A 26424-nucleotide genomic window follows, 5' to 3' on the forward strand; every position below is an offset into this window, starting at 1 on the left:
TTTAGTTTGATTTAACTATAAAATTAAAATACTATATTTAGTCAATATATTATTTAAATTTCTATCTTACTATTTTTAAAGATATTATTAATTAAATTAAGTTAATTATTTAATTATGGTTATTATAAAACCAAAAGAAAAATAAATTCAGTATGAAAAAAAATTTAATAACCGAATATATTAAATTTATTTTTACAAAAATTCTTAACTAATATAATATTAATTATAAATAAAAAATTGATATAATTATAATAAATTTACTAATATGTATATTGACGAGTTACGTTACGAGCCACGTGCTAGCATGTAATATGAAACTAGTGTCTTTAAAAGTATGATGCTCGTCTAGTTGAGATATGTGGATGTGTAAACTGATTTTTAGTTTCCAATTTTTTCAAACACAAAAAATTAATCGGAATAGTATAAAAATTTATTTCAATACGATTACACATCTCTTATTGAAAAGAAGAAGAAGGAGATATAGACATGCATTAAAAGAATGACGACTTTTTTCTAAGATTTTTTATTTTCATCATACACTGTCGTTGTTAGTAGCCGTATGATTAAAAGAACTTCGAATAATGATGTTGGACTGTAAAACGCGAAAAAAATTAAAAGTTGATCCTTTTTGCTAATTTTTAAAAAGCATACTTAAATAGCTAAAAAAATAAAAGGTAAAATTATTTATAATTAGCCTTATAATTTTCATAGCCTTAACTTAAAGTAAGAGATTCAATCAGGGTCTTATCAAAATATTAATTTATGAAGTTTATACTTATTAAATTGAGTAATGTTATATAACCCAACACTTTTAACCCACATTTTTGTACCATCTGACATGACAATTAAAGAGTGGATTAATTAAATTCTTTTTTGAGATATATACTTTAGAATGGAAATTTGACGAATGAAATTCTACCGCGTAAGATGGATTAAAAAAATTGGATTAAAAAAATGATTTATAAAGCATTTTCCTATTAAATTGGAGAGCAAAATTAATTATTTTCGAGTACAAATTGATGGTCAATGAAACTAATAATATAAACACCAAGTTTTTCAATCATTTAATAAATGCAAAAAGATAGAAGTCCTTCATACACATCGCATTCGAAGCTGACTTTAGAGTGAGTGAAGTCTTCAGCCACATTACCAAAATGCAATAAAATAACAAGTGCAACGCCACCATGACGATCAGAATGCATCCATGGAAATCTTAATCATTCTTCTCTTCTCATTCTCACTAACATCAGCAAAAGCCATTGACACAACTCAGTCTATTAGAGATGGTGGTCAAACTATAGTTTCTGCTGATGGTTCATTTGAATTGGGATTTTTCAGCATCAAATCTAATAGATATTTGGGTGTATGGTTCAAAAAATTCTCTGAGGGTACTGTTGTCTGGGTTGCCAACAGAGAAATACCGCTTTCGAATTCATCTGGATTACTTCAATTTGATGACAGGGGAAGTCTTGTTCTTCTGAATCACGAAAACTTGACCATATGGTCTGCAAATACATCAAGAGCTGTGCAGAACCCTATTGCACAGCTTCTGGATTCTGGAAATTTTGTTATTAGAGAGGAAAAAGACGTCGACCCGGAAAATTACTTGTGGCAAAGTTTTCGTCATCCTGACAAAACAATTTTGCCTGGAATGAAAATCGGAAGACTGGCTGGAGGGGTTGAAGTTTATACAACTTCATGGAAGAACATAGATGATCCTTCTAAAGGTGATCTTTCATTTCAGCCAGATTCCTCTGGTTTACAGATGGTTCTTGTAAAAAATTCAGTAATGATATCTAGATCAGGACCATGGAATGGTGTTGGACAGAGTGGTTTGCCATTCTTGAAACCAAATTCAATTTATAACTATACAATGGTAATCAGTGGAAATGAGAGCTATTATACTTTTGACCTTGTTAACAAATCAGTTTTTTCAAGAATTGTTTTAAATGGGAATGTCAATCGGTATGCGTGGATAGATCGGACCCATCAGTGGCAGCTTATCTCAACTGCAGCAGGAGATAATTGTGACACTTATGATCGATGTGGTGCTCATGGCAGCTGCGACATTAGCAATACCCCTATTTGTTCGTGTTTGAATGGATTTGTGCCGAAATTAGAAATTAATTGGAATGCAATAGATTGGTCTGGTGGATGTGTTCGACGGACACCACTAGATTGCCAGAGAGGAGATGGGTTCATAAAGTATCCAAAAGTTAAATTGCCTGATATGCTAAATTATTCAACCAATTCAAGCTTGACCATAAAGGAATGTGAGGTGTTCTGCTTGAAAAATTGTTCCTGTATGGCCTACGCCAGTTCGAATATCATAACTAGAAGAGGATGCTACTTTTGGTTCGGAGAACTCATCGATATCAAACAAATTAATGAACATGGTGGACAAGATCTTTTTGTTAGATTGGCATTTTCTGAATTAGGTAATCAAACTATCAAAATAGCAAAATTTAACTATTTCATCAAAATTTGCTTAAATTGATTGATTCATGGCGTTTCTATTTTCAGATGAGATCTCGAGTTCGAAAAAACGTAGGGTGCTCATGGCAACCCTAGTATCATTAGCAGGAATTTTTCTGCTTATCCTGAGTGTATGGTTGTTCATAAGGAGTAAAAGGAGAAAGCAGAAGAGAAGTGCACAAGGTAGAAGTTGCATATTCAACTTCGTGCAGCATCTTCTTATATACTGATTCTATTCTGTATTTTACAGGAAACTGGGAAAACAATCTGAACGAAAACTACTCTATTGACAACCATGACGAGGATCTAGAGCTACCTCATTTTGACTTCTTCCTAGTGGCTACCGCTACCAATAACTTCAATAATATGCTTGGAAAGGGCGGCTTTGGCCCTGTCTACAAGGTAACATAACTAGACATATAATCATGCAGAACAATAATCTTGTACGGACAGTAACTTTTTATCGAGTTAAGGCACTTTCGAACTGTTAAAGATTTATTACATTAGTTAGTGATTTTTCTTCTATATTTTAATTTCAGATTTTATTTCCTAAACTTCAAATTATCTTTAGGGTTAGTATACTTTCTTTTTTTTATATAAAAGGCTTAGAATTTTTTATTTTATTTTCATAAAAACTTACAATACTTTTTATTTGTTATTTGGCTTCGCCATATGTTTTTTCAGGGCAAGCTTGGAGATGGACAAGAAGTTGCTGTAAAGAGACTGTCCAAGGAATCTAGACAAGGGTTTGATGAATTCAAGAATGAAGTTAAATGCATTGCCAAACTTCAGCATCGGAACCTAGTCAAGCTACTCGGATACTGCATTTATTTAGATGAAAGGATGTTGATCTATGAATACATGCCTAATAAAAGCCTCGACTGCTACATATTTGGTATACCTCGATATATTTTACACAGAAGTTTTCCAAAGTATATAGACTAACAAATATATTATATATAGTTACATCTGTTCTATTACTTAAGGTCATAGTAATAGTGAAGTATATGATCAGCACTCAGCAGTCACCACCGATACTAATCTTTGAATGTATTTTATCAGATGATAACCGAGGCAAGCTTCGAGACTGGAATGTCAGGTTCTGTATTATCATCGGGATATCGAGGGGACTTCTCTATCTTCATCAAGACTCTAGACTGAGAATTATTCATAGAGACCTAAAATTAAGTAATATCCTACTAGATAAAGAGTTGAACCCCAAAATCTCAGATTTCGGCATGGCTAGAATTTTTGGGGGTAATGAAACTGCTGCAAACACAAAACGAGTAGTCGGAACTTAGTAAGTTTCATTTGCTTTCTTTCAAGAAATGCCATATAAATCTTGAAAATACACTAATTCATTTGATTGAATTGTGCAGTGGTTATATGTCACCAGAATATGCTATTGATGGCCTATTCTCAATGAAATCCGATGTATTTAGCTATGGTGTTCTGGTGCTGGAGATAATAAGCGGACTGAGAAACAGAGGATTTACTCATCCAGACCATGAACTTAACCTTCTTGGACACGTAAGCTTTACGAGGGTACTTAAATCTTAGTTTTCTTTATATTGAAGCTCACTGTTCCTAGAAAATAAGAAAATGGTAAATAATTATGCAGGCATGGAAGCTGTTCAAAGAAGGCAGAAATCTAGAGCTTATTGGCGATTCAGCAAGGGAAACTTGGAATCTATCGTAAGTCGTAAGAGCGATGCATGTTGGTCTATTATGCGTACAACATAATCCAAAAGACAGACCAAACATGGCATCAGTGGTTCTAATGTTGAGCAGTGAAGGTCCATTGCCTGAACCTAAAGAACCGGGATTTTTCACTGACAGGAAATTGTTAGAAGGAGAATCACCCTCCAGCAAACAAAATCTAAATTCTGTGAATGAACTCACAATTACATTGATTGATGTTCGATGAAAGTTGTCTATGGGAGGTGCTGAGTAAGTGTATGCAAAATGGATATAGCTCTGTAGAAATTTAAGATTAGAATCTGGTTCACCTAAAAGCCTTGTAGAATTATTGATCATTAAAATAAAAGTGTGCAGCTATATTATGCTAAATGTCGAATTTCTACTGTTTTTGAGACAAATTTTGTCATTGTTCCATTCAGGCATTTTAACAAATATTTAACACTAACCTTAACCGACCTTGAAATTGATTCATTGCAATTGCAAACTAAACAACCGATGAGGTCCGGACTCTATCTACCAAAGAGGGATTTAAGGAAATTCTATCTCTAACTAAAACAATTGAATTCTTTCCGAATAGTCGGAATAAGAAGTTTACCTGTAATGAGATCATCATTAAATTGGAGTTGTTGCTAAATAAAGGCTCTAATGTCTCTAGTAAGGAACTGATAAGCTTTTCCCTCTCCAACTGAATCCATGATGTTGACATTTAGCTGAAATCCCTACACAAGACAGGCGAGCTGATTCTGTTCCCTCAAACAAAGTCGCCTGGTCCGGCTGAAGGTTGAAGAAGAAGACTGAGAAGAAGCCGGTCTAGAACCGAAGCATTGATCTTTGGCCTAAACAAATCATATAACCCAATATACCCATAAGCCGAAACCTCATAGTAGCACCGTTACCAATAACCACCAAAATACCCTGGTTAAAAATGGACCAAATTTGAGAATTAGAAATGCAATCGCTCTCTAATAGTTGAGTCTGATGCAGCCACAATCGTTAACATACTTGTTAACCCCAAGCCGATGATTGCATAGCCAGCTCTTTGAATCAGGCTGTCGAGTAACCAAGTTGCTCACGCTCTAGTTAAGTGGAGAATGTTTTTTTGGATTATTGATCCTGATGGTCACTGAACTTTCGAATTTTTTTCATTTCAGTCACTAAACTATTTTTCTTTTCTTTTTGATCACCAAGCTTTTATTTTTTTTCATTTTGGTATTTTCCAGCTAAAAATACTTAGGTGGCAGCCGGAATTAATTTTTTTTAACATAAAAAATTACAATATATGCATAATTTGACCTAGAACTCATTTTAAAGTGAAATTATGTATGTTTAATAAATTTTCAAAGTAAAACTAGTAAAATTTGGTTGTCACATGTCAATTTCCGGCTGTCACCTAAGCATTTTTGACCTGAAATACCAAAATGAAAAAAAATAAAAATTCGGTGATAAAAAAGGATTGTAATTTTTCAGAGAAGTGCCTTTTCCGGTAAATTAGCTTGTCAACCCAATTGTTGATGAATAAAGATCTTATTTCTTCTAAAAAAGAATATATTGATGGAAATCTTAGTCATTGTATAATATTATATCCTTTAAGCTAATGTTTTTTAAACCGGACCGGAAAACAAACGGTTTCATTGAGGATTTATAGTTCAACCTAGTTGGATCGAATTTTTTAATTTTAATTTTAATAAATTATTTAAATCAATATTATTTTTTAATTTTTATTTGTAAAATATAATTACAAATGAACACTTTGTAAGAGTATAAAAAAATTATTTGTATGAAAGAAAAAAAAATTATTTTAATAAATAATAATTATTAAATTAAAATTATATAATTAAAATTTATAAATAAAAATTTAATATATTCAAATAAAATTAAATATTAAATATGTAAAATATAATTTTAATTGATTGAAAAATTATGATATATTTAAATAAAATTAATTTTTAAATAATAGTGGTGTATCACTTTTATCTATCTATACTATCTATCTATAACTATTTTATATGTGGGTGGAAAAGAAACGATAACCAATGATGGAAAAGAAACGGTTTTGATTTAACGATTGTGTATGCATAATGAGATGCAGTTTAAACTATAATGAGATGGTTGTGAAACTAGAATCCAATAATTAAAGAGAAGATTATTTGCAAAATTTCATTATGATTTTTATCAGAACGTTTTAAACAGAGTTTTTAAAATGTTCGAAAAGTGTTTTGATTTCCGCGAAAAATTTAAAGTGGTTATAAAGTGTTGTAAGGCTTGCTACGGGTTTCGGAGCAACCACTCTCATTTCCTAGCGCCTGTCTCGATGCCGAAAATCGGGCGTGACAATAAAAAATTCGTGTTTTTCGGTTATTGATTTGATTTGAATTTTAAATTATTTAAATTAACCGAACCGACCTAATAAACTAAAATTTTGATTTTTTTTTATTTTTTTCTTATATTTTTTCATTTTTAATCATACCGGCCTAAATAACCGACCTATTCCCTTAGTTGGGTTTTAATTTTTTTTCCTTTACTAATCGGTAGGTTCGTTTTTTTTGTTAAAATTCTAATATGGTCGGTTCGGTTTTAACAATTCGTCGGTTAAAGAGTTATTAGTTCGGTTTGGAGCAAACTAACTGGATGCTTACCTCCGGAACACTTTGTCTCATAAGTAGATACCACGAGATAGTTGGTGAACTTTTATTTACATATTTTTTTTTAAACAAAAAATTCATATCATTTCTTAGAAAATTATCAATAAAAATTTAAATAATTTTTAGAATATTTTAATTTTTTTTAAGAATCTTGTTTTTTTCTAAAATTCTCTCAAAAATATATAAATGTTTTCTCTCTAAAATTTTATTTAAAAAAATTTTCTCTTTAAAATTTTATAAATTTTTTCTCCTGAAATTTTTTTTTCTAAAATTAATGAATTATTTCCTATATAAAATTATCTTCCGAAGCTACAAAATTTATGTATTTCCTTTCCATAATATTTTTATTGCTTTAGTAACAATAAGAAGAAAAAAAGGATCGAACCGGCCAACTCAATTAGGTGAATTTAAAACTAACCAGATGTCTGATCCGACTAATTCAGAGATTTCCATTCAAATTATACCAAGTTGAATACGTAGTTACCAATGAGCTTTAACTCAAATGGTATAAGCTCTAAGCAGAAAACTGTTAGGTCGTGGGTTCAATTCCTCCTATAAGCGCTCCCTCTTTCCAAATTATATTAAAAAAAAAATACGTAGTTGAGTATAATGATTTGGCTAGACAGTGATTTACTCTCGCAAAGGCACCGATTCGTTAGAAATCTGCATCGCTGTCAATAATTGGTTAGTCTACCACATATACAGAGTGCATATAAGTGACAAAAGATGTTAATAAAGCAATTTTGCCATAAAACTTGCCTAATTAATTGAAAATTGAACATAATCGTGTAGAAATACATTCTCATTGTAAGAGTGCTACAGTAAAGAATTAAGTTTACCATGCAAGAACGAGACACATCGATATTTGGTTTTATTTTAGGTTTATCCCCTTAAAAACGCCTCACCTTTTAATCTCAATTCGTTTGCATCCTCACGTTGCAAAACCACCAAATATACCCAAATTACGACCTTTCACTTTCAATTGTACCCTCAAGCATTAAATTGATCTCTTTTCACTTGAAAAAATAGGTTTATTTTTTTTTTAAATAAAATATTAAGTCATATTTTAAAATATATGTTAAAATTTAAAGTATTGATTTGAACATTTTTTAAGTGAAAAGAGATCAATTTAATGCTTGGGGGTGCAATTGAAAGTGAAAGGTCATAATTTGGATATATTTGGTGGTTTTACAACGTGAGAATGCAAATGAATTGGGGGTAAAAGGTGGGGGGATTTTAAGGGGATAAGCCTTTATTTTATAGGAGAAGTTATAAAAGAAGACTTCAAATTAGCCTTAATTACTTAAAAAAAATTCATCTTAATTTTTTTTGTCTATACTCTAAACTTAAAAAACAGTCATTTGTACCCAATATTATATTTTTATGTTGGGTCCCTATTCAAAAGTATTAATATTATCTCTTTTCACTTGAAAAAAAATTTAAAATAATTCTTTAATTTATATTTATATACTAATTAGACGTATGATATAATCTTTTATTTATTTATTTTTAGTTTTTTAATCCTTTAATTAATTAAATTGTCAATTATATTCTTGTATTGGGTAGAGATGAAATCTAAAAACCTAAAATTGGGTACAAATGATTGTTTTAATGGTGATATTACGATATTGCCATTATTTTAATGAGGTGTTGCATTATGAGTGGCTTAGTCTACGGATGACGTGGTAGACTCGGTCTACCTAAGAATTTCTCCTTGTTTTCTCTATTTTTTCTTCTGCACCCTTATTTTATGTCTCATTTCCTTATATATTTCAATTGATAGTAATAAATACTAGCTCATTAATAAATTTTAAATGATATAAACAAATTAATTTTAAGTATTATTATTTACTAGAAATGCGAAGTTTTGGAGTTTTTTTAGAAAAAATGGACAACTCTGTTGAAATGAAAGGAATATATGTATGTTGTCGCTAATTATTGATTCATGTTATAAATCATAGTAGAAAATCAAGTAATAGATTCACCATTTTATGTTAGAGTTTAATAAAATTGCTTAAATCGCTAAACAACTGGAAGGTGGCATTTTTTTTTACAATAACCTTATAATTTTTATATTCTCAATCTCAGAATATTAATTTATGAAGTTTGTGCTATGATTATTAAGTCGTAGAGCAAGTTTAATTATTTTCGAATAGAAGTTGATAGTCAATGAAACTAAATTAATATATCCTTAACACACCAAGTCTTCAATCAAATTAATAAGAAATGGAACAAGATGATAATCAGAATACATAGATGGAAATCTTCATCATTATATGTTATATATGTCCGTTAGTCAAGCCTTCAACCACTTTCAAGAAATGCAATAAAATAAGCAATGCAACACCAAGACAATCTTAATTCATCAATGAAAATCTTAATTTTTCTCCTCTTGTGTTCCTCTTTAATCAAAGCCAAAGCCATTGACACAATATCTGCAACTGAGTTTATTAGAGATGGTGGTCCGACTATAGTTTCAGCTGGTGGCTTCTTTGAATTAGGATTTTTCAGCATCAATTCTAATAGATACTTGGGGATACGGTTCAAAAAGATTTCAGAGGGAACTGTTGTCTGGGTTGCCAATAGAGAAATTCCGCTTACGAATTCATCAGGATTGCTACAATTCGATAGCAGAGGAGGTCTTGTTCTTTTGAATCAACAAAACTTGACCATATGGTCTGCTAATTTATCAAGAGCTGTGCAGAATCCTGTTGCTCAGCTTCTTGATTCAGGAAATTTCGTTATCAGAGATGAAAAAGACATCGACCCGGAAAACTACTTGTGGCAAAGTTTTCATCATCCTGATAAAACATTTATGCCAGGAATGAAAATCGGAAGACTGGCTGGAGGCCTTGAAGTTTATACAACTTCGTGGAAGAACAAAGATGATCCTTCTAAAGGTGATGTTACATGTCAGCCTGATGCCTCTGGTTTACAGATGGTTCTTGTAAGGAATTCTGTCGTCATAGCTCGATCAGGACCATGGAATGGTATTGGACAGAGTGGATTGCCTTTCTTAAAACCAAATCCAATCTATAACTATGCAATGGTTATCCGTGAAAATGAGAGCTATTATACTTTTGACCTTGTTAACAAATCAGTTTTCACAAGAATTGTTTTGAATGAGAACGGTGTCAATGACCGTTATGCGTGGTTAGATCGGACCCAAGAGTGGCAGCATATCTCATCTACACCAGCGGATAATTGTGACAATTATGGTCTATGTGGTGCTCATGGCAGTTGTGACATCACAAATACACCTATATGCTCGTGTTTGAATAGATTCATGCCGAAATTAGAAAGTAACTGGAATGCAACAGATTGGTCTGGCGGATGTGTTCGACGGACGCCATTAGATTGCCAGAAAAGAGATGGATTCATAAAGTATTCAAATGTTAAATTGCCTGATATGCTAAATTATTCAACAAATTCAAGCTTGGCCATGGAAGAATGTGAGATGGTCTGCTTGAAAAATTGTTCCTGTATGGCCTATGCCAATTCGAATATTGTAACTAGAAGGGGATGCTTCTTTTGGTTCGGAGACCTTATTGATATCGAACAATTTAATGAAGATAGCGGGCAAGATCTTTTCATTAGGATGGCTTTTTCTGAATTAGGTAATAAAACTATCATGATTGCAAAATTTAACTATTTCATCGAAGAATTTCTTCACTTTATTGATTGGCAGCGTTTCTACTTTCAGATGAGATCTCGAGTTCAAAAAAACGTAGATTACTCATGGCAACTCTAGTACCATCAGCAGGGATTTTTCTACTTATTTTGTGTATATCCTTGTTCATTAGGAATAAAAGGAGAAAGCAGAATAAAAATGCACAAGAAAACTACTCTATTGACAACCATGACGAGGATCTAGAGCTACCTCATTTTGACTTCATCGTAGTGGCTAAAGCTACCAATAACTTCTCATTGCATGATATGCTTGGAGAGGGTGGCTTCGGACCTGTCTACAAGGTAACTTAACTATACATATAATAATATGGAACAGTAATCTTTAACGCACCGTATTTTTATTTCATTAATTTGTGATTTTTTCTTCTATATTTTGATATCAGATTTTATTTCCTAAATTTTATATTGTCCTTAGGGTTAGTGTACTTTCTTATTTTGATAAAAGGGTTATTATACTTACAGGGCAAGCTTAGAGATGGACAAGAAATTGCTGTGAAGCGGCTGTCAAAGGAATCTAGACAAGGGCCTGATGAATTCAAGAATGAACTTAAATGCATTTCCAAACTTCAGCATCGAAACCTAGTCAAGCTACTCGGCTATTGCATTTATCTAGATGAAAGAATGTTGATTTATGAATATATGCCTAATAAAAGCCTCGACTGCTATATATTTGGTTAGAATACATAAACCTCAATACTTTTTTTACAAAAAATTTCCGACGTATATAAACTAACAAATTTATTATAGTTAATTAGTCACCAATATTAATCTTTGAATGTATTTTAACAGATGATAATCAAAGCAAGCTTCTAGACTTGAATGTGAGGTTCCATATCATCATCGGGATATCGAGAGGACTTCTCTATCTTCATCAAGACTCTAGACTGAGAATTATTCATAGAGACCTCAAATTAAGTAATATCCTACTAGATAAAGAGTTGAACCCCAAAATCTCAGATTTTGGCATGGCTAGAATTTTTGGGGGTAACGAAACTTCTGCAAACACAAAACGAGTAGTCGGAACATAGTAAGTGTTGTTTTTTTTCTTTCAAAATAAAAGAAGGATAATGCAAGAAACTTGACACTAATTAATTTGATTGAATTGTGCAGCGGGTATATGTCGCCAGAGTATGCTATTGATGGCCTATTCTCAATGAAATCCGATGTATTTAGCTATGGTGTTATGGTGTTGGAGATAATCAGTGGACAGAGAAACAGAGGATTTACTCATGCAGACCACCAACTTAACCTTGTTGGACACGTAAGCTTTATACGGCTACTTAAATCTTCATTATATATTTATACATAAATGATCAACGATTTTACAGGCATGGAAGCTGTTCAAAGAAGGAAGATATCTAGAGCTTATTGACGATTCAGCGACGGAAACTTGCAATCTATCAGAAGTAGTAAGAGCAATGCATGTTGGTCTATTATGTGTACAACATAATCCAGAGGATAGACCAAACATGGCATCAGTGGTTCTAATGTTGAGCAGTGAAGGTCCATTGCCTGAACCTAATGAACCGGGATTTTTCACAGAAAGGAGATTGTTTGAAGGAGAATCAACCTCCAGCAAACAAAATTTATGTTCTGTTAATGAACTCACAATTACTTTGATTGATGTTCGATGAAAGCTGCAAGGTAAAATCCTGTATGAATAATGAAATTGTGTGGAAATTTAAGATTAGAGGCGGCCCATTTTTTTAAAATCATGCACCAATTCTACTAAATATTGGATATTGTAGAATTTCTGAACAAACTTTTCAAGGCAAATGTTGTTATCTAGGTAGCACGGACACTTCATTCAATCGACGTTTCTCGTTTCGGAAACGTTTCGGACACTTGACGTTTCGGACACGAAACTTCATTTTATACATAGGAAACTTTAAAATTATGCCGTTTCGCCGTGTCCAAGTGTCCCGTTTCCCCGTGTCCGTGTCCGTGCTACTTAGGTTTGTTATTGGTTCACATTGACATAGGCAATTTAACAAATAGTTGAGCTGCAATATTTAATTTCAATAACAAAGTTAGAGTTCTGAGGACTAACCTCAACAGCAACAGATGTGTCGTAATGGAAATGCAAATCTGGTTCTCAACTGCGGATTTCGTGTCAGGAGGAATAGACGCCACAAAGTCAACATCTTTTTGTCCTGAAAGAATATAGAAATACATAAGTCCACTATATCAAGTAGGACTATTCGGTTTGGTTCGGTTCGGTTCAGTTTAGAATCCGCCTAAAACTGAATTAACCGAAATTTATTAAATAACTTAATCAAATTAAATTGAATATTTGGTTATATATATATTCTATTTTTATATAACTTTGATTCGGTTTGAGTTTTTAGTTTATTTTAGTTCGATTTTTTGCGGAGTTAGTTGCTGAGGAACTGTCAAGCAGGGTCGTGCCTCCGTTCTGGTCAGAATTGGTTGAAGACATATATTTTTCATTATTTTTTATTATAAACGCTGCCTAATTGGTATAAAAGCATTATCAATTAGAACCTTTTTTTTATACTCCACCTTTCAGATTATATTTTCCAACTATCCCAATGTACAAATCCCTACTTTCAGGTCAAAATCCAATATTATCTATACTATATTATAATCTTGAACTTCAAATTAGTATTAAGCATATTTTGACAAGTAGATTAACTACAATTTGCCAAGTGGCAATTTTTTATTTAAATATTTTAATTATTCCATTAATATTCCATTAATTAATATTAATATATAGAAGTTATAAAATATAAAAAGTTAAAACTTATAGAATTTTAAAAGTTTAATGGTTATAAATTGAAATTTTTTATCAATATATAGAAGTTACAAAATATGAAAAGTTAAAACTTATAGAATTTTAAAAGTTTAATGGTTATGAATTGAAAATTTTAATATATAATTAATTTAATCTATACTATATTATAATCTTGAACTTCAAATTAGCATTAAGCATATTTTGACAAGTGGATTAACTACAATTTGCCAAGTGGCAATTTTTTATTTAAATATTTTAATTATTCCATTAACTAATATTAATATATAGAAGTTAAAAAATATGAAAAGTTAAAACTTATAGAATTTTAAAAGTTTAATGGTTATAAATTGAAAACTTTTAGGCTTATCCCCTTAAAATACCCCCACTTTTTACCCCCAATTCGTTTGAACCCACGTTGTAAAACCACCAAATATACTCAAATTACGACCTTTCATTTTCAATTGCACCCTCAAACATTAAATTGACATCTTTTCACTTAAAAAATGTTCAAATCAATACTTTAAATTTTAGCATATATTTTAAAATAGGACTTAATATTTTATTTAAAACAAAAATAAACCTATTTTTTCAAGTGAAAAGAGATCAATTTAATGCTTGAGGGTGCAATTAAAAGTGAACGGTCGTAATTTGGGTATATTTGGTGGTTTTGCAATGTAAGGGTGCAAACGAATTGAGGGTAAAAGGTGAGGGGTTTTTAAGGGGATAAGCCAAAGTTTTATTAATATATAGAAGTTACAAAATATGAAAAGTTAAAACTTATAGAATTTTAAAAGTTTAATGGTTATGAATTGAAAAGTTTTAATATATAATTAATTTAATATAAAGAATTTTGTAAAATTTAATCATCAAAAACTATAATTTTGAGCTTCAATTTAAAAATTAAGTATATTTTAAAAAGTGGATTGGCTTTAAATTGCCAAGTGATAATTTTTTATTTAAAGTTTATTTATTATTTCATTCATTAGAAGTTATAAAATATTAAAAGTTAAAACTTATAGAATTCTAAAAGTCTAATAGTTATGAATTGAAAAGTTTAAATGTCTAATTAATTTTTTTAATTAATATTATATAAAGAATTTTGTGAAAACATTAACCAACCATATTTAAAAATTTATGATTTGAATTTTTTAAAAGTTTTAATATATTTATATTGTTTAGATGTTGTTTTTACATATTCTAATCCATAAAATATTAATATTGCATGTTATAGAAATAGTTTCTTTTAAATCAATCAATATATTAAATTAATAAATAATTTTAGAATACATTTTACTGAACATTACATTTATCTAATATAATGTTATTTAAACTAAAACTTAAATTTTGAATTTTATTTTGTTAATATGTTATTATATGTTAAGAATACGAAAAAGTTATTAAAATTAAATTTAATTAATTACAATTTAATGATTATGAAATTTAAAAAAAATTATTTATGTTTATAAGTTATAAAATTTTAAAAGTTTTCACATTGAATAAATGATAAGTAATGTGTGTCTCTTACTCTTTGCTCACGTAATAGACCACGCCATATATGAATTTTTATTTCGGAAAGATGCGATTTGTTGACTACCATCATGGTATGTGTTTCCGGTAATCCTCTATTGTTCAAATTTTTTTATTATATTAAGATCGTTAATATCTATACAAAATGGATATAACTTTTTTTTATAGAATTTGATATATTATAGTGGTAAAAAGTTATGTCATTAATTCTCATATTTTTAATACATTTTCTTATTTTTTTTTGTATTTATCATTTTTATAGAAATTGAATATATAGAGAGATCATGTGAATTGAGGCCAATATTCGTGTGTTAGATCTTAAAAAAGAAGAAGATAAAAATATGTCCATTTATAAATGTATGAATATAAATTGATCCTTAATTTTTTTTATTAAGAATGATTAAATAATATATATGTTCATCATAAACTATAAAAGGTATAGGAATAATTAAATTTTATATGAATGTAATTTTTGATGTCTTTATAAATAAAAAATTAATATACTAACATTATCTCTAAAATAGTATAAAAATAAATTTTATATTAATTTATTAAATATTATTAACATTATATATGACAATAATTTATCTTAAATATAAATATATTAAGAGTATACACTATGTTTCTGTTTGTAGTTGTACTACAATAATAGCTGATAGTATAGATTACTAGGAGTGTTCGATGTAATAGTTAAAATGTCAAAACCAACTAATATTATAAGAAAATACAAACACATCCAAATTAAAGAGATAAAGTCTGAATATTTGATTTTATCAAAATACAATTTTTTAAAAAATATTAAAGATTAAACATAAAAATTAAATATAGAAATTATAATGTGTTATACATACCATTATTAATTTATAAAGAGCTTTTACAAAAAATTTAGTAATAAGTTTTAAAAAACGTAACGACAAAGTTTATAGTTTTAATCTAATAATAATAATTATTAGTTATTTTATATGTATAATTTTTGTAGAATTTAATCAATAATTAATATTAATATTATATCATATTTATAAATTAAATATTTAATTAGTATTAATAAGTTTAATAATTTAATTTGTTTTAAGTTATACAAATGATTTTTTTTAAAACCAATTAATAAATTTTATTGTATAATTATATTAAATTAATAAATAAATTAAGAATACATAAAAATAACTTTATTACAAAAAAAACAATAAAACATAATACTATAAAAATTAGAAATTTAATTATGAGATATGAAATAATTTTATATTATTATATGATAAAAATATGAAAACTATTAATTAATTATTAATTTATATTATAAATCTAAAAAGTTTTATTTAAACTTATAATAATAAGTTATAAAATTTAAAGAGTTTTAATATGTAATTGATATTTATATTTTACAAAACAAAATGTATTTTTTAAATTTAATTTAAATTTAAACCAATTAAAATTTAATTTATATAATTTAAAACAATCTATGGCTAGAAATTTGAAGAATTATATTATTAAATAATATTTATTATTTAATAAATACGATTTTTAATGGTTAGTCACTAAAATTAACTAAATTATATATTAAAAATTATAAGAATTTAATTAATTTAAAATGTTAAATTATTTAATTTAATACAAATTAAAAATTTAGAGAAATTTATAAATAAAAAATAAATATTTCAAAAATTATAAAACTATTCAATCACACCCGCGCAACGCGCGGGCATCGACCTAGTATACATAAAGAGTAAAATAGAATAAGCAGATAGATGGATGAGTATGATAAAGAATAAAGTTATTCTATATAAATTATATTTAAAACTAAAAATTATAATAATCTTATAAACTAACTTCTTCATAGTTTTCAGAATTTAACCTAAAATAATTTTTATAAAAATAATTGTTGATTATTAACAAAAATTAAATACTTATCATATTTTTATTATTTGAAAAATTCATCATGCAATTTTATTCAAAATACACTATTGATAATGTATCATACGGCGAAGCAATCTTGATGGCATGTAATGCACTAAATTCAACAAAAACATATTTGATGCTATGCGAGACTGATTACCGAAATTCTGACGGACGAGCTATCATCAATAGTAACACATTGATAGACAAGGGTTACTGAGATACGTATAGGCGAGATACCACCCATAGGAATACACCGATAAGTATTGAACCCACCCAGGATCCTAGAGATATCGATATCATGGATAATCTATCGACCAAATGATTACTATTTTGTCAGGTTGTCTGTACGTACAACCTCTAGAGGGATACGCCTTTGACAAGGTGTTCGGGACCACAGAAGATTTCCCGATATAAAAAGTGTATCCCTATACGCCTAATACAACTCAAAAGAATAACTGATAAGTACAGATCAATAAATTTCGTAGAGAGAAAAAAAGATGACTTAGCTAATGGTTACATGTCTGCCTATATAAGGCATTTCACATGAAAATCCTAAGATACTTTTTTTTCATTCCATTTTTGCATTGTTTTTTTTATTAAAAACACTGACTTGAGTGTCGGAAAAAACTTCTAGAGACTCTCTCTGTTGGGTGTTTTTTCTGGCCTCTACTGCTTGTTTGCATGTGGTTTTTGTGGCATACATCATCCTGGTGCTCTTGGTGATTTATCAAATATCTTACAATCTAAATTTAGAATAATTAATTTAATATTGTATCTAGATTTAAATTCAGATAAATGGGACGAAGCCAGAAATTATTCGTAAGGGGATCAAATTTTATAATTTGATATAAAATAAAAGATTAAGCTGGTGAATTTGTATTAAAATAAATGTAATTATATGATTAAGACTAATTAACATAAAATATTAGTGTGGTTTTGTTGTTGCAAAAGGTGGTCAATTGACCACCTATTGCTTCATGTGGCTTCGCCACTTGATAATCCAACCTAAATTAGTTCCACTTCATGTGAGACCTCTACTCCAAGGCATTTGTATTATACTAACGACAGTCAAAAACAACCGTTGACTACTAAAATGTGTTTTCATATATGTATAGTTTTTGACGGTTTCAAAAGAATAATTATTTTTTAATACTCTAACTTCACCGACTTCTCGAAGAAAATGCTCTACCACACGACAAATGAAATCTTTTGAGCCTATTATGGTAGCTCGTAAGGTTATTCTACATTGTTGAAGGTATAATTTTGGTATTTCTTTTGTTAGATTTTTTTTTTATCTGATCATGAGGTGTCCTGAACGGGTTCCAACTATTAAACGGCACCTTTAAACCTTCCACATTCAGACTAATCCCCACTCGAGCCGGGTAGGTCCCTTGTGGGAGGCAAAGCGCTGGCCCCAAGTTTTAAACGGCTGCATACATGAGTACGGTTCGAACCCGCGACCTCACTTAAGCTAGAAGAACGCCTTACCAACTCATCTACGCCTTGGGGTTTCTTTTGTTAGATTTAAATATCAATTAATTTTCAAAAAAAAATATCAATTAATGACAGAAGATATAAAAAAATTTCAAGTTATTAAAAAGAGCAAACAAACCCTTTTAACTAAAAAGACTTATATGATCTTTATGAAAAAAAAATTAAAAAATTATAACTTTAATCATTTATTTCAAAAGAATGTTTCTCATTAAATTGTCAAAATACTAATGGAAAGGCAACCCTATTTTTTTATAAATAATATGTAAATTAAGCCATAAAAAATGGCAAAGCTAGTTCAAAACATCAATTTTATCATATTTTTGATAAGTACATTTCAATATAGTAACTATTTAATTATTTTCAATATAGTAACTAATTGAAAATATTATTAATTCTTTTTATTTATGATCAAATTTTCAATGTCATCAATTATAATATAATTTTAGTAAGTTTACTTATATTGAAAAGGGAAAAGACGGGTCATAAATTGATAAAAAAAAACAAATTTGCTTTTTTTATAAATATGCACAGTTGGCAATAATTGAAATATTTTTATCAAAATTATGTCAAATTCACGGTTTTGAAAAGCTGGATGTACATAAATGGGAAAGAATTGAAAATGTGAGATATTTATTTTAGTCATTAAGCATCATTTTTATGGTCTCAGTATAAGTTATTAGATTCAAGGATGACGCTATTCTCATAACATTAATTTTGATGTGCTAAGTAATTTCAGCAATATGGAAAATTGGAGAAGAAGATGAATTATTTTCAAATAATAATAAAATATAAGTTGATGGTCAAAGTAAAATTGCAATTGTATAACACACATTTTTCAATCAAATAAGAAATTCAACAAGATGATCATCAGAATACATTGATGGAAATCTTACTCATTCTCCTCTGGTCCTTCTCTTTAATCTCTATCTTCACAACAACCAAAGCCATTGACACAATTTCTGCAACTCAGTCTATTAGAGATGGTGGTCAGACCATAGTTTCAGCTGGTGGCTCCTTTGAGTTAGGATTTTTCACCACCAATTCTAATACATATTTGGGTATATGGTTCAAAAATATTTCTGATGGAACTGTCATCTGGGTTGCTAATAGAGACAGTCCACTCACAAATTCATCAGGATTACTACAATTTGATAACAGAGGAGGTCTTATTCTTCTGAATCAAGAAAACTTGACCATATGGTCTGCTAATACGTCGAGAGCTCTGCAGAACCCTGTCGCGCAGCTTCTCGATTCGGGAAATTTCGTTTTACGAGACGAAACTGATGTTGACCCGGAAAATTACTTGTGGGAAAGTTTTCATTATCCTGACAAAACATTTATGCCTGGAATGAAAGTTGGAAGATTGTCTCGAGGCGTTGATGTTCGTTTATCATCATGGAAGAGCGCGGATGATCCTTCGGAAGGTGATTTTACTTTTGAGCTTGATCCTTCTGGTTTACAGATGGTTATTGAGAAGAATTCGGTTTTCACAGCTCGATCAGGACCGTGGAATGGTATTGGGCAGAGTGGTTTGCCATTCATAAAACAAAATCCAATTTTTAGCTTTTCTTTTGTTATCAGTGAAAATGGAAGTTACTATACTTTTGAGCTTGTTAACCAATCAGTTTTTACCAGGGTTTTTCTGAGTGATAGCGGTGTATTGGAACGGTACGCGTGGATTGATCGTACTCAGCTGTGGCAGCATATATCGTCTGCACCGGCAGATAATTGTGATACCTATGATCTATGTGGTGCTCATGGCAGTTGTGACATAAGCAATACTCCTGTCTGTTCGTGTTTGAATAAGTTTGTGCCGAAATTAAAAAATAATTGGAATGCAGCAGATTGGACTGGCGGATGTGTTCGAAGCACCCCACTGGATTGCGAGAAAGGCGATGGCTTCACCAAGTATTCGAATGTTAAATTGCCTGATATGTTGAATTACTCAATCAATTCGAGCTTGACCATGAAGGAATGCGAGGTTGTGTGTTTGAAAAATTGTTCTTGTATGGCTTATGCGAGTTCAGACATCAAAACTGGAAGCGGATGCTACTTCTGGTTCGGAGATCTTATCGATATCAAACAATTTAACAAAGATGGCGGGCAAGATCTTTACATTAGGCTGGCTTCTTCAGAATTAGGTAAGTATAGAGAAACTTATCAGGTACTATATTTGGACGTTTCGTTTCTATTTCCAAAAACGCTTCTAACTGTGAAACTTTATATATATAACTCATTCTATTTCAAGTTTCTCGTGTGAACGATTTTATTTTTCGTGGAGCATAGATTAGATTATGTACGCATTATTAGAATGGAAATTAGTTTTCTTTAGCTCATGGAATTTCCGCTTGTAGATGTGAGCGCGAGGCGTAGGAAACGGGTCGGGATCATAGCAGGCTCAGTATCATTTCTGCTTATCCTTTTTTTTTGTATGGCTTAAGGTCTGAAAAACTACCGACCTTTCAATTTTTTTTCAATAGCACCCTCACCTTGTAATTTTTTCAATAGCACCCTATTTTGTATTTTTGACTTTCAATAGCACTCTAAATTAAAAAAGTTAGATGATTTGATTATTATAAGGATGAAAATTTTCAAAAAAATTAAATTTAAAGGTGAAATCATACTTTTTTCTACTTGGACACTTTTAAACAAGTCCTTTAATTTAAAAAAATTCAAATAAGTTTTTGAAAAATGAGTTTAATTTGATGATTTAGGGTGCTATTGAAAGTCAAAAATACAAAATAGGGTAAAATTGATTGTTTTGCAAGGTCGGGGTGCTATTGAAAGTCAAAAATACGAAATAGGGTGTTATTGAAGAAATTACAAGGTGAGGGTGCAATTGAAAAAAAATTGAAAGGTCGGTAGTTTTTCAGACCTTAAGCCTTTTTGTATAAGCTTGTTTATAAGGAATAGAAAGAAGAAGCAGAGGAAAATTCTTCAAGGTAGAACTACATAAAAACACACATTATCTATGTTACTTAAGCTGTAATTTATTTTTGATTAAGTTCAGTACTTTACAGAAATCTGGAAAAAGAATCTAGAACTTCCCAGTTTCGACTATGCTATTGATAACCATGAGAAAGATTTAGAGCTACCTCATTTTGAATTTAGCATAGTCGCTCGAGCTACCAATTACTTCTCGTTCAACAATATGCTCGGAGAGGGCGGATTTGGACCAGTCCACAAGGTAACAGTCTAACTGATTTAGACATAGGCATTTAAAGGATCTCTGCGTAATAATTTGCACAATCTGTCATTTCAGGGCACGCTTAAAGATGGACAAGAAATAGCTGTGAAGAGACTTTCTAAGGAATCGAGACAAGGGCTCCATGAATTCAAGAATGAAGTTAATTCCGTTGCTAAACTTCAGCATCGGAACTTGGTGAAGCTACTCGGATACTGCGTTCAACTAGATGAGAAGATGTTGATCTATGAATACATGCCTAACAAAAGCCTAGACTTCTATATTTTTGGTCAGAATCTTGTCGAGTTCTATTTTTGCGAATGCTTCTGGAACTCAGAAACTTTATATTTATAACTCATTCTTACAAAAAAAAAAAGTCTTTTGGGAATATTTTACTTCACTATTCCCGTACAACATAGCTTAAGATCATTTTCTATTAGCAGTGGACTAATTTTTTAATATAATTTTGACAGATGAAAACCGAAGCAAGTTACTGGATTGGAATATGAGGTTTCGAATTATCAATGGCATATCGAGGGGATTGCTGTATCTTCATCAAGACTCTAGATTAAGAATTATTCATAGAGATCTGAAATTGAGCAACATATTACTAGATAATGAGATGAATCCGAAAATCTCGGATTTTGGCATGGCGAGAATTTTCCAGGGTAATGAAACCGCAGCAAACACAAAACGAGTCGTTGGAACATAGTAAGTTTATTTTGCTGTAGAAATTTTTATTTTGCTGTAGAAATTAACTTATTCTTTTACATTCCCCCAAAAGTAAATGGATATGGTCAAATCCAGGCTCGAACTCGGAATCTTTACAAATTCTCAAAAATCTATAAAAAAACGACTAACTCAATTAATAAAAAATTTTCGTGCAGTGGTTATATGTCGCCAGAGTATGCTATTGACGGAATTATGTCAGTAAAATCTGATGTATTTAGCTTTGGTGTGCTCGTGTTGGAGATAATCAGTGGGAAGAGAAACAGAGGATTTATTCATTCAGACCACCAACTTAACCTTCTTGGACATGTAAGCTAGCTATGTTGAAGTACTTATAACTAGATTGTCTTTTGAGCTAATGTTTATATACCTCGGAAATAGAAACGTCGATAAAAATATCAAAATGGAAAACGTATATTTTACTAAAATAGGTTATGAATATACAATTTTGGAGTTTCAGAAGCATTTTCGGAAATAAAAATGAAATGCCAAAACGTGAAATATGAGAAATTTCCGCGCAACATAGGCTACGGGAAATTGAGAAAGTAGTGTGTGTTTTTTCAGGCATGGAAGCTATTCAAAGAAGGAAAACAACTCGAGCTTATCGATGAATTAGTAGCGGAAACATGGAATTTGACAGAAGTGCTAAGAACAATTCATGTTGGACTGCTTTGTGTGCAACGTGACCCAGAAGATAGACCAAACATGTCATCGGTGGTTCTAATGTTGAGTAGTGAAGGTGCATTGCCTGAACCTAAAGAACCCGGATTTTTCACAGAAAGGAAATTGCTTGAAGGAGAATCTTCTACAAGTAAACAGGAATCATGCTCCATTAATGAACTTACCATTACATTGATGGATGGTCGATGAACCTTATTTATGTAAATCAAATTTTACATTTGAGAGTCTAAACTTCATGTGAATTTGTTCGATTTTCAAATTATTTACACCGACCGAGAGGAGCCAATGATCAGCTCGACTAGAATTAAATCCTGGAAGCCATTTTTAGTTGATTATTTATCCAAATAAGAGGTTCAACATCAGTTGATCATAATTTTTTTATTAGAGTTTGTTCTATATAAATAACTAGATTTTTATTAATCTTGATATTTTATCAAAAACAAACTAAAACTCAAACTTTTATGTCTCAATATTTAATTTAGAAATATTATTGATATTGATCTTACTTGGGTTTTTAAATGTCTAAATTAATCCTTATATAATTTGAAATAGTTATTTAACCAAACTGAAATCAAATTGCTTTTCTAATTAAAATTGACAAAAGCATCGGACCTAGAAAAATCCATCCATAAATTCAAAAATTCGCATGTCAGATTATTTCAGCACAAACATTTTTTAGCGACTCTACTAGAGACGTGTTCAGCACAAATATTGGTACTAAGAAAAAAAAATCAGGTACACTCTTTCACGCAGCTAATCTCAATCTGAACTAGGTAATAAATTGTCTTCAGACTTACATGTGATCATGGATAGGAGGAAAATTACTCCCATCCCATTATTCTAATTTAATTATCTTGCATTCATATTTTCTGGAACTTCTTTATACTCATTTCATGTTTGAGCATTTCATACACAACGCTACGCATGTATATTTTGCGAGTTTAAAGCCATTTGTAAGTCACCGGGATCAGAATTAAAATGTAATGTAAAGATGTGCAAAAAATTGAAGAAAATAAGCGCTAAGAACACAATTGTTTACTTGCGGTTTTGTAATACCCCGTAGTCACATGATGTGAAAAGTTTGGCGAATGATGCAAGATTTATTAAACTTCTGTCATAGCGGTATTAATTTCCATGAGCGTATTATATCAGAAATGTTTAAGGAGAATTAAACATTTATATTAGGCAAAAGGTAGAAAAGAATCCTCATAGTTTTCATAAAAATACAGATTAACTCTTTTACATTTTTTTGGTATAATTAAGCTTTCTTTATTTTTGAATAGAACAAATAACTCCTTTCGTCCAACACCATTAGAAATATTCGTTAATGGCTGACATGTCTCTCATGATCACATACAAAAAAAGTTCAAAAATAATTTTAATGTTTAAAATATATTCCAAAAATTTAAGGGGATAAGTGTCCCAAAAGTAAATTAAAAGATTTATTTGTTCGATTTTAAAACAACGAAAGTTTAATTATTCAATTTTAAAAACATGAAGGCTTAATTGTATCCAAAAAGAGTAAAAGAGTTGATTTTTATTTTTAAGAAAAAGATTTTTTTTTTGTAACTTCTGCCTTTATATTAATTATGTATATTAGGATATGGGAATTGATGTGAGAGTGTTTGAATTGTGAGGAGAAATTCTTAGGTAGACTCGGTCCACCACGTCATTTGTGGACTAAGTCAATCATATCATAACACTTCATTAAAATGAGGGTATTCTTATAATATAATTATTCAAAAGTGTATGCAAATAACAAATGAAATTACAAGAATACTCTCATTTTAATGAGCTGTTATGACATGATTGGCTTGTTTCACGGATGACGTGGTAGACTGAGTTTACATAATAATTTCTCGAATTGTGAATCGTGAATCGTAAATTTCGGAAAAAAAATGATAATCTAAACCGAAAAAAATATATTTGCCTATGAATAGGACCCTATATGATTCAAAATCTTAATTTCTCTCTATTTCTTTCACTTCTCTCTAGCCTCTCTCTACAAAATACAAACCTTCGAAACTAGATTTTTTAGGAGGATTTTCAATAGTTCTCTCTATTTTAAAGAGCATTTTTAAAGAAATAAAGAACATCTACAATAATAAAGAGTAAAAAGTTTATTTGTGTGCATCGGACTCTCTAAAATTTCAAAGCAAATTAACTAATTCAAAAGCAAAAACAGAAACAGGTGCAGATGGTTTCATAAATAAAATCAGATTTTTCTTTTTCTTTTTTGATTCAAAGAATTTATAAATAGAAATGTAAAGTAGGATTTAAAAGAAAATAAGGTTCCAGAAACTTTAATTGTAAGATTCTGATGTTATCATCGTCTCTATCAATAATTTTAGTCCCAAAAAATGCACTCAATCTTCATCTCCTCCTTCTCCTAGTTTCCGTTCACGTATCTCAACTAATATTTTCTCTCTGTCAAATAAAAAATCAACTGAATGTCTGGGTAAACACTCATCTTCATAAAGCTATAATCTTTGTTATTTAAATTGAAAAAAAAATCTGATTTGGTTTCCTATTTTTCTTGTATTCATAGTTTTATAATTTTTTATGGGTTTAAATGAGTAACATCCGTACGCACAAAAATTTATACAGTGAAGAAGCTCCTGCTGCCGCTGTTCCTATTGTCGCCGCCGAGACACAAACAGCGGCACTCGGTAAGCGAGTGGATTTGATGACAGCAAGTGAAGAACGTTTGGAAGTTTTGATGGAAATAAGAACATAAAAAAAACACAGATAAAAGTTGGATCATGAAGGGATGGAAGAAATAGATGAATATGGGGTAGTTGATTCTGGAAGTCACCCAACTTACCCAATCTAACAAAAAGATCACTGAATTCAAAAACGTTACAAAGTACTCCTTAAACTTTCGTTTTTGTATCACAGGAAAGTCACTCGATGTATTCCGGTATATATTTGCTTAGGTGGACATCTGAATTCTCAAATCGTATCTCTCTTTCCTCCACCTCATTACCGCCAAGTCATCTTTTCTATTAAAATCAACTCCCAATTTTTAATAATATATCAAATTTTAATAAAAGAAAAAACTAAGGACCTTTTCTTTCTTTTTACCCTTCTAACTCAATTAGAATTAATTAGCACCTTCAACAATCACCATCTCCACCTCCACCAGCAGCCGCAACCTCTACTCGCCGTCATGAAGCCCCACTCTTCAACAATTTCTTTCAAATCCCTATGCCTAACTAGTAACCATCGTCTTCATATCAAAGATCTCTCCCGTTTTAGAACTCGTAGACGAACCAGCCTCATCAAATTTCGTCGTGTTTCCTCGTTCTTTAACTGACTCCGCCCGACACGATGACCCAGAATCTCGGATCTGGACTCCTTATCATCGTCGACGTCGTCATCTCCTTAAGTTGTTAATGTTTTTCTTGTTCTGTACCTGAAAACCCAGTAACAATAATGGCAGGAATTCGATTATCAGGAGGAATTGCAGTAACCAACTCAGAATTACAATACCCAAATCGGAATTGCGGCGTTGCTTTAAGATATAATTTTTGTTTGGGGTTTTAGTTAAAAGAGGGAGGACAATAGTTGGGATTCTGGAGAGTGGGGCTTGGCGGCGAGAGGTGAATGATAACAGAGTTGTGAATACGTCTAGAGATAGTGAAGAAGCCATC

General features: G+C 30.5%; 1 protein-coding gene and 1 pseudogene across 1 annotated transcript; both read left to right on the plus strand.

Annotated features, from left to right (window-relative positions):
- The first annotated feature begins 1089 nt into the window (after window positions 1-1089).
- Window positions 1090-12176, plus strand: LOC126669234 (uncharacterized; annotated as a pseudogene).
- Window positions 12177-18919: 6743 nt separating this feature from the next.
- LOC126669280 (G-type lectin S-receptor-like serine/threonine-protein kinase At4g27290) lies at window positions 18920-23152 on the plus strand. Its single transcript, XM_056104624.1, has 8 exons — window positions 18920-20318; window positions 20532-20606; window positions 21051-21119; window positions 21198-21364; window positions 21440-21650; window positions 21835-22072; window positions 22249-22399; window positions 22655-23152. The coding sequence occupies exons 1-8, from the start codon at window positions 19058-19060 to the stop codon at window positions 22958-22960; spliced, it is 2478 nt and encodes an 825-aa protein (XP_055960599.1). The 5' UTR covers window positions 18920-19057; the 3' UTR covers window positions 22961-23152.
- The last annotated feature ends 3272 nt before the right edge of the window (window positions 23153-26424 follow it).

The sequence above is a fragment of the Mercurialis annua genome, linkage group LG2 (assembly GCF_937616625.2).
Source record: "Mercurialis annua linkage group LG2, ddMerAnnu1.2, whole genome shotgun sequence".
Classification (NCBI taxonomy): Eukaryota; Viridiplantae; Streptophyta; class Magnoliopsida; order Malpighiales; family Euphorbiaceae; genus Mercurialis; species Mercurialis annua.

Coding starts and splice junctions, on each gene's coding strand:
- LOC126669280 (XM_056104624.1), top strand. CDS start 19,058: ATGGAAATCTTACTCATTCTCCTCTGGTCCTTCTCTTTAATCTCTATC. Junction 21,651..21,834: donor CCTAGACTTCTATATTTTTG/GTCAGAATCTTG, acceptor TAATTTTGACAG/ATGAAAACCGAAGCAAGTTA. Junction 22,400..22,654: donor AACTTAACCTTCTTGGACAT/GTAAGCTAGCTA, acceptor GTGTTTTTTCAG/GCATGGAAGCTATTCAAAGA.